This window comes from Stegostoma tigrinum, chromosome 8 (assembly GCF_030684315.1).
Source record: "Stegostoma tigrinum isolate sSteTig4 chromosome 8, sSteTig4.hap1, whole genome shotgun sequence".
Lineage (NCBI taxonomy): Eukaryota > Metazoa > Chordata > Chondrichthyes > Orectolobiformes > Stegostomatidae > Stegostoma > Stegostoma tigrinum.
In genome coordinates, this window is record NC_081361.1 from 50,111,633 (window position 1) to 50,125,985 (window position 14,353).

Consider the following 14,353-nt stretch of genomic DNA (forward strand, 5'->3'; position numbering starts at 1 on the left):
CTCTGTTCAGTCATTGAATCCTAAAAAATTTATTTTGTTTAGTTTAATTATTCTGATGACAATTCATGTCTGAAAATGAGTTGGTGTTGGAAGAGTAATAAAATATGGCAGATATATTCTGATTATACTATTCCGTTGAATATTATTGATTATCAGGTGATACTGATGATGGTTATTGACTAAGTACTTGTAGAATCAATTTGTTGTGGACATTCGCAATAACTATAATTGATATTTCTCTAGCTTCAATTTGTAATTTTTTTTTACAAATATTGTCTTTAATATTGCAGTCGCTCACTAATGCAAATATATTTGGGAAACACCATGAAGGGCTGATGCCTGTTGTCCCACTCCTTGTAGAACCAGAAATATTTTCTGTGGCCATCGTGGAAGAGATTGCACAATTTGAAGAAGATAAAGATATAATTGATGTGAATTCTGAAAGTGAAATAGTTTCAGAGCTACATCCAGACACATCTAGAGTTCAGATGCTTTATGAAAGTGAAGATTCACATGATGAAATGGAAAGTGATGTGGAAACAACTTATGGACAGAACACAGGGCTGTCGAACATTGATTATTCAAAGATTATGATAAGTGTAGAAGCAGACACCCTTCGCAAAAAACGGAAGTGTATAAGCAGCAATTCAGATGAAGGCATGTATTCAGATAATGAAACTGATGCTTCAGGTGCTGAGGCTAACAACCTATGGGAACTTGAAAACCAGACTTTCTTGCAGCTAACGCAAACTGATGAAACCAAGTCACGTTCTATTAATTCGTCAGAGGGCTTTTCTGAACTTCAAGACCAAGAAAACAAAGTCCTACACAGTGGAAATGAGGAAGAATTGGATTTTTGCTACTTGGGGCAGTCGTCATTTGACAACAACATAAACAGTAACACCACAGGACACAACGCTGAAGAATTACCATTTCCGAAAAGTTATTTGCCAGTGGAGTTTCAGGATCCTTCTGAAACTTATTCAATATCTTACCTGGATTCATTGCTGAAGTTCAGCCTGAATGAAGATCATTCTTCTCAGATGAATTTCAGCTCATATATGCCTCAATTCCAAACAAAAACACATAACCACTCGATAATAGACAATACAGAAGATCAAGTATCATCAAATCATCTTAATGGTTTTTCTGCAGTTGACTGAAGATTTTGTCTTTGTTAAAATTGTATTGTATGCATTGTTCACGCTCACTTTTAAATCCATTTCAAACCCAAAAAGTATGTTGCCTGAAGTTGACCTTCCCATTTGAGCTAGACAGTTCATACTTGCATTCTTTTTATTTCGTGAAACCTGAAAGAGTGTGAAGACACATTGCAACCAATTCAGTAAAAAGTCAGAGAAGATTAGATAAATCAGCAAATATTGATGAAGTAGAGTCAAACTTCAAAACTTGCAGGAGGTAAGTTCCATTGTTTAAAAAGCATTAATTATGAAGCAAAATGTTGAAATTAGTCTTGATAGTTATATAGACTGCAGAATGGAGAAAACACATTTAGGACAGTACATTTGAATTTGACAGGAAAGTTCAGAGGATGACAACAGAAGGATCAATAAATTCAGAGTAAAGAAAGCCTGTATCCTAAAAGTTGTCAAAATATTCCTTCTCTTGGTCACCCTCAGTCATTTGAACACGGTCTGATTAAAATGAATGAAATGCTATTATTTCCACAAGTACATTATTACAGTATATAGAATTGTGTACTTAATTATCAAACAATAAAATAATCCTGATTGTCATTTCTGCTATAATTATGTAGTTCAGAAATGGAGACTCACTGCCCATGCACCTGTTATCTTTTAATTGATAGAATTAGTATGAAAAAAAATCAGTTCAAACCATTTACAAATGTAACCACTCTTCAATTTGTTTTTATTTAACAGACAACAATTACTACTAAATTACTTGCAACAAGTGCCTTAGCACGACTGTTTTCTTTTAATCTTTTAGTTTTCTCCTTCTTGCATCCTATGTTGAAATCAAGACTAATGCAACATTAGTATTTTTTATGCATTCATTCAAACTTAATGTGAGCCTTGAGGGATTTGGCCAGTGTTAGTCTACTTAGAGATTGGCAAGGGAAAAAGTAGCGCGGATTCCTCCTTTGACTACTGTTCAGTGTCACTAGAAGGTGTCTGTGTACAGGGAGAGCAGATCAGATCAGATTTGATTCTCATTTGATTAAATAGACTGCTGCATACTCAGAGTGCAGCCAAATACGAAAGCTCCCTCTCAATCAACCTACCAACAATCTGCTATCAACTGCTGAATTGAATGTCACCACTAATCAGTGTCTTTAGTGTTCTCAAGAGAGGGGAGAATTGAGAAGAAGCCTGCTCAACAAACAGATGTATGTCAATTGTAGTATCAATAATTGGAGAACAAAACAAAAGGAGAAAAGTTGTGGTTTTAAAACTGAAAGAACTGCAAATTCTGGAAATCTGAAACAAAAACAGAAATTGCTGGAAAAGCTCAGTGGGTCTGACAGCTAAGAGTCACTGGACCCAAAATATTAACTCTGATTTCCCTCCAAAGATGCTGCCAGACCCACTGAGATTTTCCAGCAATTTCTGTTTTTGTTTCAAGGCTCTTGTCTTGTCGATTCAAGAACCTGCTCTGGTTTATGCTCCCTATATGCTGCTACGTGCTGATTCTTGTTCGGCCCATATCTATCAAGAACATTGTATGTAGTTATTTTTGGCGAGTGTTTACGTGATCAGTGAAGGAATTTTTCACAGGAAGGAATTTAAGTTGTTTGCTTGGTAAAATCACATGGCAATGGTACAGATCACCACCATGATGACCATGAATTTCCTTCAACATAATGCTGTAAATGTGGCTGGTAACTCGTGTGTGCGCAAATTGTGGATTCTACACTGCATCGAGCGTGGGAGCAGTCTGTGGAACTGCTAACCACTAACCACATGACATGGAATTTGGTTTCCCTTTTTCTCTCCCAGCTTGTTTACATTTTCCTCCAAACACTGTTTGATTATTTTTGATCCATTTATCAATAAATGGCATTTGCAAGAGTTGAGATACTTCCTTAGGGTTCTAAACATTTCTGTCACAGCTGGTTTATTGGAAATTAATAGATCGCTGATCACCTATGTAATTTGCCAAAGGTCAGTGACATGTTGGACAGTCTCAAATTTTCCTTTACAATCCAAGATAAGTGTTCCTAATAAATATGGAAATACTATCGCTAGATTCACGATGGTGAAGCGATATAGCTCGTCTGTTCTTTTACTTATTCCTCCTTTCAAACAATCAACCATGAACCAGCTGGTTAGGTGACATCTGTAGTCAGAAACTGAACAAATCTTTCAAGGAACTGGATCATAGAATTCCTACAGTGTGGCCATTCAGCCTATCGAGTCCGCCCTGATCTTCCACAGAGCATCCGACCCAGAGTTTTGAGAAGAACTGTAGCCTGGGTCGTGGATGAAGTTGTAGACAGGCTAGCCGAGCTGGTGGGTTTGAATGAAAACGGTTCTTCACCCTGCTAGATAACATCATCAGTGTGCCTCCAGTGAACCTTGGTGATGAAACATTTGCATCCAAACCCACCGGCTCAGCGAGCATGTCTACAACCTATCCCACCTACACCCACACCCCTACCCTATAACCTTGGATTTCTGGTGGCTAATCCTCATACCCTACATATCCCTGGACACTATGGACAATTTAGCCTTGCCAATCTACGTAGTCATAAAATCTTTGGACTGTAGGAGGAAACCAGAGCACCTGGAGAAAACCCACGCAGACACAGGGAGAATGTCTACACTCCGGACAGACATTTGCCCAAGGCTGGAATTGAACCTTTGTCCCTGCCACTGCGAGCAGCAGTGCTAACCACTGAGCCACTGTGCTGCCCCATCAGGCCTGGTCTAATGAAAAGCCACAGTCTTGAAATGTTGAGCTAAATTTTCATGAAGTTGAGAAAACTCTGTAGTGTAGAAATAGCAGCCCTGATGATATTCTGGAATTCCTGTCCCCATTCCTGATGTTTTCAATTCTCACTAAGGCCTTTAAATGGTGCAGGCCTGCAATCTGCACTCCAGACCAGGCTGTTCCATAGCAGAGATGGGCAAATCCACACTCTTTGGAATTTTCATGGAGTTGAATCAACCAATGCACTCATTATTCATGGGCTTTCAGCAAGAATGCATAATGAGGCTTTGCTGGGATCGCAGACATCTGTTGGACTGTTGAAACAGTTGAGCCCAGGGAGAAGGTTGTTTGAATGATAGCTGTGGCTTCAAGATCTATTGTCCAACTGCGCGATCTTTATTCGTGTAAAATAAAGTTTCCAAGTACTAGAATTTTTGCTTTTGATAGTTTAAAAGAATGGATCAACACTTTTACAGTGGCCTCTAGTAAAATGATTTTTTTAAAATGAGGTGGAAAATTGTCAATGAATGACTGCTATTTTTAAAACTTATTTTACACATCATGTTGTTACTATTAAATCATGTGACACAGTAGTAACATCCCTACTCCTGGGCCAGAAGCTCCAGGTTTGAGTCCCATACCAGAACTTGTTGGTCTTGGAAGATGCATTCATAACATGGCCAGACAGGTTGATTATCAGCATGTAAATCCTTTGAATATGTCTGATGACAGGTGCTAAGGATGGGAGATGTTCTTGGTCTTGGACAACCCTTGGAAATGAAATGGGAGGAGAGATAAAGAAAAAGATTGTCATTGCTGGATTCATTGATTCTGTGCAGTATGTGGTGAGTGAATATGTGTAGAAGTGCCATAGCTTTGCCTGAAGGTCAGTGGATTGTAGGGGGAGGGAAAATGAGGCAACATAGGGGAAGACTGGTTAGGTTTTTTTTCTCTGGAGCATAGAAGATTAAGAGGTGAATTTATAGAAGTTTATAAAATTGTGAAGGGGATAGATGGGTTTAATGGTAGGGGCCTTTTCCCTAGGATGGGGGAGTTTCAAGACTAGAGGACATATTTTTAAGGTGAGAGGAGAGAGATTTAAAAAGACATGGGGAACAAAGTTTTTGCACAGAGGTTGGTTCACATGTGGAGTGCACTTCCCGAGGAGATGGTGGATGTGGGCTCAATTACAGTGTTTAGAAGACATTTGGATAAGTACATGAGTAGGAAAGGTTTGGAAGGATATTGGCCAAGTGCAGGCAGGTGGGACTTGTTTAGTTTGGGATTATGTTCAGGAATGGGCTGATTGCCCAAAGGGTTTGTTTCCGCGTGTGTGACTCTAATGACCCTTAGTGCTGGGGTAAACCTTGATGTGGGGCACATGAGGGAAGAATGCTGGGGTGCATCCATTATCATGGAGATCATAAAGGAGTCGAGAAGTGGGTGTTCTTACAACTGGAATGAAGTCCCACAGCAGTGAAGTGGGCTCTGTAAGCAGCATGCCTTAGCATCCAAAAAGCCCTGTGGCTGCCTTCCAACTCTTTCCCGGGTTAGCTGACCCCACCCCAACCAAACAAAAATCCTGTCTACACTTGCACTTTCTTTCAAGGTGGGTGAAGTGAGCCAAGAATTTTCTTAACTCTTGCTACCTGCCTCAGAGATGAAAATTCATGCCATTACTTCTGTTTTCCTCTGCAATGATGCTGTCTGACCCAAGTACTTTCAGTATTTTCTGTTTTTATTTCAGATTTCCAACATTTTCATTATTTTGCTTTTCCATGACAGTGTTTAAATGATACAGGATATTTAAGATATGTGCATTCACCCATTGATCTGCATTTTTATTAAATTTTGTTAACAAATACATATACCATGTAAGCAAACATTTACATAATAGTTATTTACATTTTTAGAAGTATTTAGAGTACAATTAAGGGAACATTAATGTGGCAAAATATTTATTCTCTGTTTTCTTTAAGTGAGACAATTGCAATTTTTAAAACTCAATAATAAGGTTCTACTGAATAAAATGTGCTTAGGTACATTAACCAGAAATGTATTCATATCCTTTATGCATGGGCTATAATGTATAACATATTGCAAATTTTTTTAAACATACACAGTGTACAACAGGTTTGATATGTGTGAAGGATTACTTGTAACCTTTCTAACATTCTGTACAGTTGTGTTTTAGAAAATGTTTTGCCTGTAAAACACATACAGTAGAGTTCTATTATTAATGTTGCCATTTTATTCATCCACAAAATAAGTCCCTAGATGAATATTAGAGGTGAATTGTGTTCAAAATGTAATGTTTTGTTTGGAAGAGAAACAAGTTATATATCGGTTTTTTCTCTTGCAGAGGACAGAGAGTCTGAAATTATGATCCACTGTGAAACAATTTAGGTGGTAGTACTGTGTATTTGTGAACATGCCTTTTGCCTTTTTGCTCTGCTTTAATGTCGACCATCTCTGTTTATTTTCCATTTCGCTATGCTTTGCCGTAAAACACTCAGTGGTTGGTTAGTGCCAGAGTTTCATGGAGGAATGGCCTTTTACTCCATGAATATATCAGAAGTCAATGGTCCTCTTTAACATACAATGAATTTTCATTTTCAATACAAAATCAGAGAAGATGGCACAATGTAATTGAGTCGCCTGCTTGAACACAAGTGGAAAAAATAGTCAGGATGTACGTGGAATTGTGGTGCTTTAACTGTCCTGCAAACATAATAAGTACCACAGGTCTGAGGCATGTTTAGTGTCAAAAAAGACACGCTTTTCATGTTTTGTTTTTGTCAGTCACATTTCTGACACGCAAGGAAACCAACATTGTTTTTGGAACCTCTAATTCAAGCGGTCCCTTCACCTATGTCCATTCTGTTTGATGGTGTACTTTCCCAAAGTATTGAAACATATGTCACTTCTGTGAATCAAAAGGCTATTCACATTTGCAAGAGTGAGAGTAAAAGTATAATGCTGACACCTTTTGATATTTAAGAATGCATCTTCTTCCACCCAACCTCTGGGTAAACTCTTTTAGCAGGTGTCATTTCTCTTCGTAGATTTCATTTTGTCAACATTCTCATGTGAAGTGCTTTGTGCTGTGAGCCTAAATCACCATCTAAAGTACTCCATGATAGATTGGAGTAGATTGGAGTCCTTCTTTCCTGTAGTACTTCCTCCTAATGACATTTACATAATAGTTTTGCCTTGGAGGACATATAAATTGGAGGAAAAATGAAAGTTGTAAGCAAAGAACTCCCTAATCATGAAGAAGGAGTATTTTCAGCACAAATCATATTGATGTCAATGAAGAAAGGTATTAGTGTCAGAAGGACAGTTCCAAGTCATTGGTGTTTCCAATCACAGATCATTTTCCTTGATTCCCTGTGACTGGAGCAGCTTTTATAATTGCACATGATTACTGTCACCAGCAGTGATCCTATAGTAGAGTCTAATACTTCCCATTAAACAGATTCATGAGAACTTTCATTCTGATCAGCATGTTTTATTAAACCTATGATATTTGGGCCTTTATTATGGGTCAATAGACCTTTGAAGTTCCATTGGGATAGGCAAATAAAGGAAACAAACTTGAGACCAATTTAGGAAAAATTATGGGGAGATGCTTTCTTGTTGACCTCATCCATCAAGCAAAATTCAATGAGACTTCAATAAACCAAGTATTTTTAAAATCCTAGCTAGCCTTAAGACTACTATTTACAAATGGGAAATTCCCTCCCACTTTAGCAATCTCTCCAAGTATCAGATAGCTGTTTGGATGTTGTTTCCTAACATCTAACCAAATTCTTTGCAAAGACATTCATCTGCATATTTCAATGTCCTACCACATCTGTCTTAAGCAATGTACTCAAATGGAGAGTAATTGTTTCTTTAGGTTCTAAGACACCATTTCTTCAATATAAATATATCCCAACAACTCAAGCATCATCGCAATTAAATCAGCCTATGACTGCATTTGGTTTGGCTTTTTTGTTTTATGTTGACTTGCTGTGTGTTTGGACCAACATTGGATACATTATTTACATACAGCCATTCAAAAGCCTGGTACACTGTCGAGATATGCAGTAATGTGTGGCATTGTTCTCAAACACCAAATCAAACCTTTGCCTTCCCAATAACATTATCGTGGTGCTTCTTAAAAAAAAAAGTATCATCTGAACTCCATATTTATTCTTTGATCCATTATTGTGTGAAAATGGACACTAATTTCACAGGTAAGTTGTAGTTTCCTTAAAGAGTGTCTTTGACCTGACTGAGTTATGTAATGACATTGCTTGCACATAGATACTGGATACAAATCAAACCATGCCCCAAATTCTTTCATGTCTGGTCATAGCCTCTTTTATATTCCTTGTTCCAATCCTATTCCGGAACCACCCTATAACTCGTTCTCTGATATATCGGTGATATCATCGGTACTGCTTCCCTCTCTTGTATGCAATTGGAAAAGGCCATTGATTTTGCGTCCAATTTTCCACCCTGCCCTCACTTTAACCGCGTCTGTCTCTGATTTCTCCCTTCCCTTCCTCGACATCTGTTTCCATTTCTGGGGATAAACTGGCAACTAATACCCACTATCAACCCACTGACTCCCACATCTACCCGGACTATACGTCCTTGCACCCTGCTTCCTATAAAGACTCCATTCCATTCTCCCAGTTCCTCTATCTCTGTCATATATGTTCTGATGAGGCCAACTTTGACAAAGGAGCCTCTGAAATGTCCACCTTCTTCTTCAACCCAGGAATTCCCAGCACCGATATTGACAGGGCCCTCAACTGGGCCTGACCCATTTCCCACAATTCTGCCCTCACCCATCTCTTACTGCCTGCAACAATGGTAGGGTTCCCTTACTCTCACCTACCATCCCATCAGCATCTACATCCAGAAGATCGTTTCTGTCACTCCCAGCAATATGCTACCATCAGACACATATTCCCCTCCCCTCCCTTGTTAGCCTTCTGCAGTGTCCATTCCCTCCAGGACACCATTTTCCACTCTTCTTTCGCTTCATACCCCTACCTTCCCACTCCCCCAACCCCGGCCACAGCTGCACAATCACCTGCAGTTCCCGGAATCTAGTCTACTGCATTTGCTGCTGACAATGTAGTCTCCTTTACATTGGGGAAACCAAGTATAGACTAGCTGACCACTTCACACAACATCTACATTCTACTTGCAAAAGAGACCCTAAGCTTCCAGATTCCTGCCACTTTAACACAACACCCTGTTCCCTGTCTAACATCTTTTCCTCAGGCCTGTGCAGTTTTCTAGTGAAGCTTAGCACAAGCTGGAAGAACATCACCTCATTTTCTGCTTGGTGACCCTGCAGCCCTCCGGACTCAATATCAAGTTCAACAATTTTAGGGCCTGAACTTTCCCATGTCCTAGCCCCCAACTCCCATACTCCAGGCCTTGTTATCACAGAGCCTGCCATTACACACCACCTGTTGTTAGTCATTAACCGTCTCCACTAACAGCTATTCATCCTTCTAGCCAGATTGTTATCTACTCCTTGGTCTGTCCAATTGCTCGTCTCTCTCTTTGTGCTCTATTCCCACCTACCCCCTCCCCCACCCTATCTTCTGTATATATACTGACATTTTCTTAGCTACCATCAGTTCCAAGGAAGGGTAACCAGACCTGAACTATTTAACTCCAATAGTTAATATGATGCTGCCAGGCCTGCTGAGTTTTTTCAGCATACATGACTCCACATGGCATACAAATTAAGATCAGGTGTAAGCCCCTTTCATCCAGTTCTGCCATTCAGTAAGATCATGGCTGATCTGATCATGACCTCAACTGCACTTTCCTTCTTACCTTAAATACCCTTTAGTCAAGAATCTACCTCTGTCTTAGAAAAAATATTAAATTGTTCTGCCTCTGCCACTCTCTGAGGAAGAGAGTTCCAAAGGTGACTCTTTTAAATTCTGCCCCTAATTCTAGCCTCCCCTTAAAAGTACATATCCTTCCAGCTTCCACCTTGTCAAATCACCTTAGGAATTTGTATGTTTCAATAATATTGCATTCTTCTAAACTCCAGTAGATACAGGTCCAGCTAGTCCAAAAACTTTCCTCATAAGATAACCCCCATACCAGATACCAGCCAGGTAAACCTTCCACTTGTTTCCTGTGAGATAGAAAAATAAATGTGCTGTTACAAAAAGAAAGCTCCAATCTCTGACTTCTAACCATCACAGTACTGTTATTCCAAAAGAGGACTCCCATCTTTACAGGGAATTTCTCTGCATTCATCATAGAGTAATCACTAAAGAAAGTTGTAAATGTTGTCCAAGCATCTTGAAGATGTTGTCCTCACTGCATCAGAAGAGGATCTGTGCCTCTCTTGATCATACCAAATGATGTTCCATGCATTAAGCACATTTCTGTCAGCCTTTAAACTCAAGTCTTAAATCAAATCTCTTTAAATTCTGCCCTTCAATCAAATTCAATAAGAAAAGTTTGTACTGTGACTTGCCAATGAAGCTTACATGCTCAGATCTCTCCCTTTTTGTCTGGTTGTACAAGTGAACCTACTCAACAGAAAGAGCTGCTGTCCAAACTAATGTAGTGTCAATAGCTTGTCCCATGTGAAAATAAAACTGCACTGACATCGGAAGTTTATGTTGTTTACAAATGGATGCCTTCACTGATAAGCAATCTCAGACCTTGTCAACTTGATCACTTGCCACACAAAATATTGTGCACTGTGGTCTGGAAAGGGTGTATCTGATTGGTATACTTCTCAAATTGACAGCGTGTAGACATTATAATCAGCAGTTGCATGACCTACCTTGCCATAATTTCCAAGTCCTGCACAGATTAATAGCACTGGAACCAAAGATTTATGCAGTATACATTGGAAATTTCCTCATTCATTCTCTGATTTGCCACTATAACTTGAATGGAAACCCCATATTGACATACAAATGAGATTCCTGCCAATTTTCGTCAATTTACAGAAACAGATTTGAACAATTTCCATAAGCTCCAAAGAAAATTTAAATGCTAGTGTTAATTTTTTTACAAGTAGCACAATTTAACAAGTATTTTGCCTTTTACATTTCTTCTCTGTTATTACCCAGAAGGAGTCATTAAAAGATGATAATGTGTAGTTCATCCCTTTCTTCACATCTCGTCACAAAGATTATCTAACTCATAGCAGAGAAGAAATCAAACCACCATAGTTACTGAGATAACAAGGTGTTGAGCTGGATGAACACAGCAGGCCAAGCAGCATCAGAGGAGCCGGAAGGTGAACGTTTCGGGCCTAGACCCTTCTTCAGAAATGTAAATTGTAGTAATTGTAAAATTAGATTTCTGAAGAAGGGTCTAGGCCCGAAACGTCAGCCTTCCAGCTCCTCTGATGCTGTTTGGCCTTCCGTGTTCATCCAGCTCTACACCTTGTTATCTCAGATTCTCCAGCATCTGCAGTTCCTACTATCTCTGAAACAGCATAGTTAGTGGTCTGAGTAGCACAGCTTCAGAATCATTGGACATTAACTCACAGGAAGAAGCTGCTTTCTGAAAGGATTAATATCATATTGCCATTATCACTTATTTTATTTTCTAAAATGGATTTTGGCTTAACAATTTTCTTGTATTGTTGCAGGCATGATCAGTTAATGTTTACAAAAGATTCATATGTGTATTTTTTTTTTCAAATGTCTCTATAGCCTTTAAAATGCTTGAAACAAATTTATAAAAACATATATTGAAATCAAAAGGCCAGTTTTCCCTGGAGACAGAAATCCAACTCGCAATTGCATCTGTATGGAGGGAATATAACTTTGTTGTCAGATTATGTGTCAAACAGATAATATCTGTTGCTTTGCATGAAAAAAAACAAGTCACCACTAAAATGTAGGCACATTTTAAAACTTTATTTTTCTTCTGCCAAATGTTTATAAAATTTGACGAATGATTTATAAAAGTTATATGTTCAGCATGCCTCTGTTCTGTTGTAATGATTGTAGCGTGCATCACAAGAAACCAATCACAAAAAAGGTTTGCATTAATAAACGATACATCTGAATTTGTTTCAAATTCTGTTGGGCTAAATTTTACATCTTTTGACTAAGTTCAATTTGTGTCTAGCTTTTTGGGGAAGTTCCTCTGTGAGGCCTATTGAGTTTTCTTCCCATACCTTATCAAATGCACTTTATTAAACGACCTATCCTGCCCCACGATATCCATCTCACCCCATACCATTTCTCAAAACATCTCAACACTCAGCAGATATTACTGGGTGTCACCAGTATCACTTCCACCCGTGTTGTTTTTAGAAGCTCACTGCGCTGGTCCGGGTGCATAGTCAGTCTGCAGCTGACCCTGCATGGATCCTAGACATAGAGGATGGAGAAAGTTAGCATCCTGCTGTGTGGCAGGAGCATGAAGGTTCTGGTGGTTGATGTGGTGCAGAGTCTTGACTTTATCTTCCTTGAAAGCCAGTAGTGGAGACCATGCTAGCCTGGTTTGGGGTTACCATCTGGTTTAAAACACAGTCTCAGCCAAATGGAGGAAAGTAAAATATCGTAACACCATTGTAGGAACAAGGTCAATGAACTTCTCCACTCTGCCAGTGTAAATTCCACCATCTTCTATCCAATGCCTCTTAAATGCCCCAAGTAGCTGACTGATTTTTTTCCAAGCCCCTGCATTCATATCAAAGGTTGCCCTTGATTTCCCATATTGGGACCCTTTGAGCAAAGACTATCCCTTTGAGTTGATCGAGGCTGCAGACAATTACGGCAAGCCTTTTGGCTATGTCGACATTAAACAACAAGCCAAGACAGATGTAATATGAGCCTGGTTTCGCTGACTGAGAGGATAAGTGCAACAAGGCAAGTCAAAGTGATGCAAGATAGAAATAGTCTTTGCATCCAGGTAGGCTCAGAGTGAGTGTGTGTAGTGAAGAGCTTGGAGATACAGTCTGGTCCAGCCATGAACTGGGTGCATGTCCCTAGGAACACAATGTTCTTGCTGCAACATTGCACTGATAGATGTTGGTGCAGCACTGAGGTGCAGAAATGTCCTTATATGGATCAGAAATGTGCCATGAAAGCTCCTTAGAGGTTGGCAGATACCAAATGCTAATGCTAAGGAATGTAGGGTGCATGCAGTCAGTGAGCATGGTACTTGTCCTGATGTATTAGTGTCTCCTGTCCAATATGGGGTAAACAAGGAGCTGAATTCAATGGTCACCCTCTAGTTTCCATTTCAAGTTTCCTTGACATCTAGCTTGTTTGGAGAATTTTGTCAGAGAGAGTGCTGAGTGTTAATGAGGTGAATTGGACCATCAAAAAAGCAGAAAAAAACAATAATGCCCCTTAATTGACCACTCACCACAGATAAGCAAGGAATGCAGCACAGGTGGAGCAAGATGGCCCCAGCTTCAAAATTAGCCTTGCTAGTCTTCTCATTTAATTCTGGCACAAATCTTAGCTACAGCCCGAGTTGCTGAGACCCCTATTAGATTCCACACATTGATTTTGTTGCAAGTATTTGGCAGAAAAGGTTTCAGAGATATGGGTCTTGGTTCTTCTCTATGATCATGTGTGAAATACAGATGGATTACTTTAAGGGAAAATAGAGGAAAAAGCAGACGATTAGTCCTATTGTTTTCTCTACACCGGATTCTTATTCCCTACTTGACCATGAAAATGGTGTGGAGTATTGCTTCTGAACTGACTTTATTTCCAAACACCCTACTCACCACAAATCTCTGAAACTGCCTGAGAAAAGGGAGCAACAGAATCATTCAAGCAGTAGACATCATAAAAACCATAAGAACTGTGAATGCTGTAAATCAGAATCCAAAATAGAAATTGCTGGAAATGCTCAGTGGGTCTGGCAGCATCTGTGGAGAGAATCAGAGTTAATGTTTCGGGTTGAGTGACCCTTGCTCAGAACTGGCAGATGGTGCTGTTGTAGCCTGGGGGACTGACCTCTACATTGCAGAGGCTGAGTGCCTGCGTTCAGATACTCATCCACTCTCCCCCTGGATCATGATCCCATAATGTGAATATCAGGCCATTGATCATCTCATTTCATCTGGTGATCTCCTCCCACTGCCTACAAGCTGATAGTCCCCCCTAAACTTGCACATCTCACTTATAACTCCTTCACAAAATCCAGAAACAGAACTGCCCAGGCAAACCCATTGTTTCTGCCTGCACTTGCCGCACAGACTTCATATCTTCCTACTTTGACTCAGTCTGTTCTCCCCTGCTCCACTCCCTGCTGACTTACATCCACAATTCATCTGGCGCTTTACGCCCGGTTCAGAATTTCCATTTTGCGAGCTCCAGCTGCCTCTTATTTACCACGGACATGCAATTCCTTTACAAGCCCATCCCCCACCAGGATGGTCTCAGGGCTCTTCACTTCTCCCTGGAGCAAAGGCCTGAAC

The 14,353-nt window shown here is 39.7% G+C and overlaps 1 protein-coding gene across 2 annotated transcripts in view; it reads left to right on the forward strand.

Moving 5' to 3' along the window:
- Positions 1-11,186, forward strand: part of lepr (leptin receptor) — a 132,355-nt gene extending 121,169 nt beyond the window's left edge. For both annotated transcript variants that reach the window (XM_048539680.2, XM_048539679.2), the window contains exon 19: positions 291-11,186. In XM_048539680.2, the coding sequence (XP_048395637.1) occupies positions 291-1,163 (873 nt within the window). In that variant the 3' untranslated portion in view covers positions 1,164-11,186. The remainder of the gene's footprint in view (positions 1-290) is intronic.
- Positions 11,187-14,353: the final 3,167 nt, after the last annotated feature.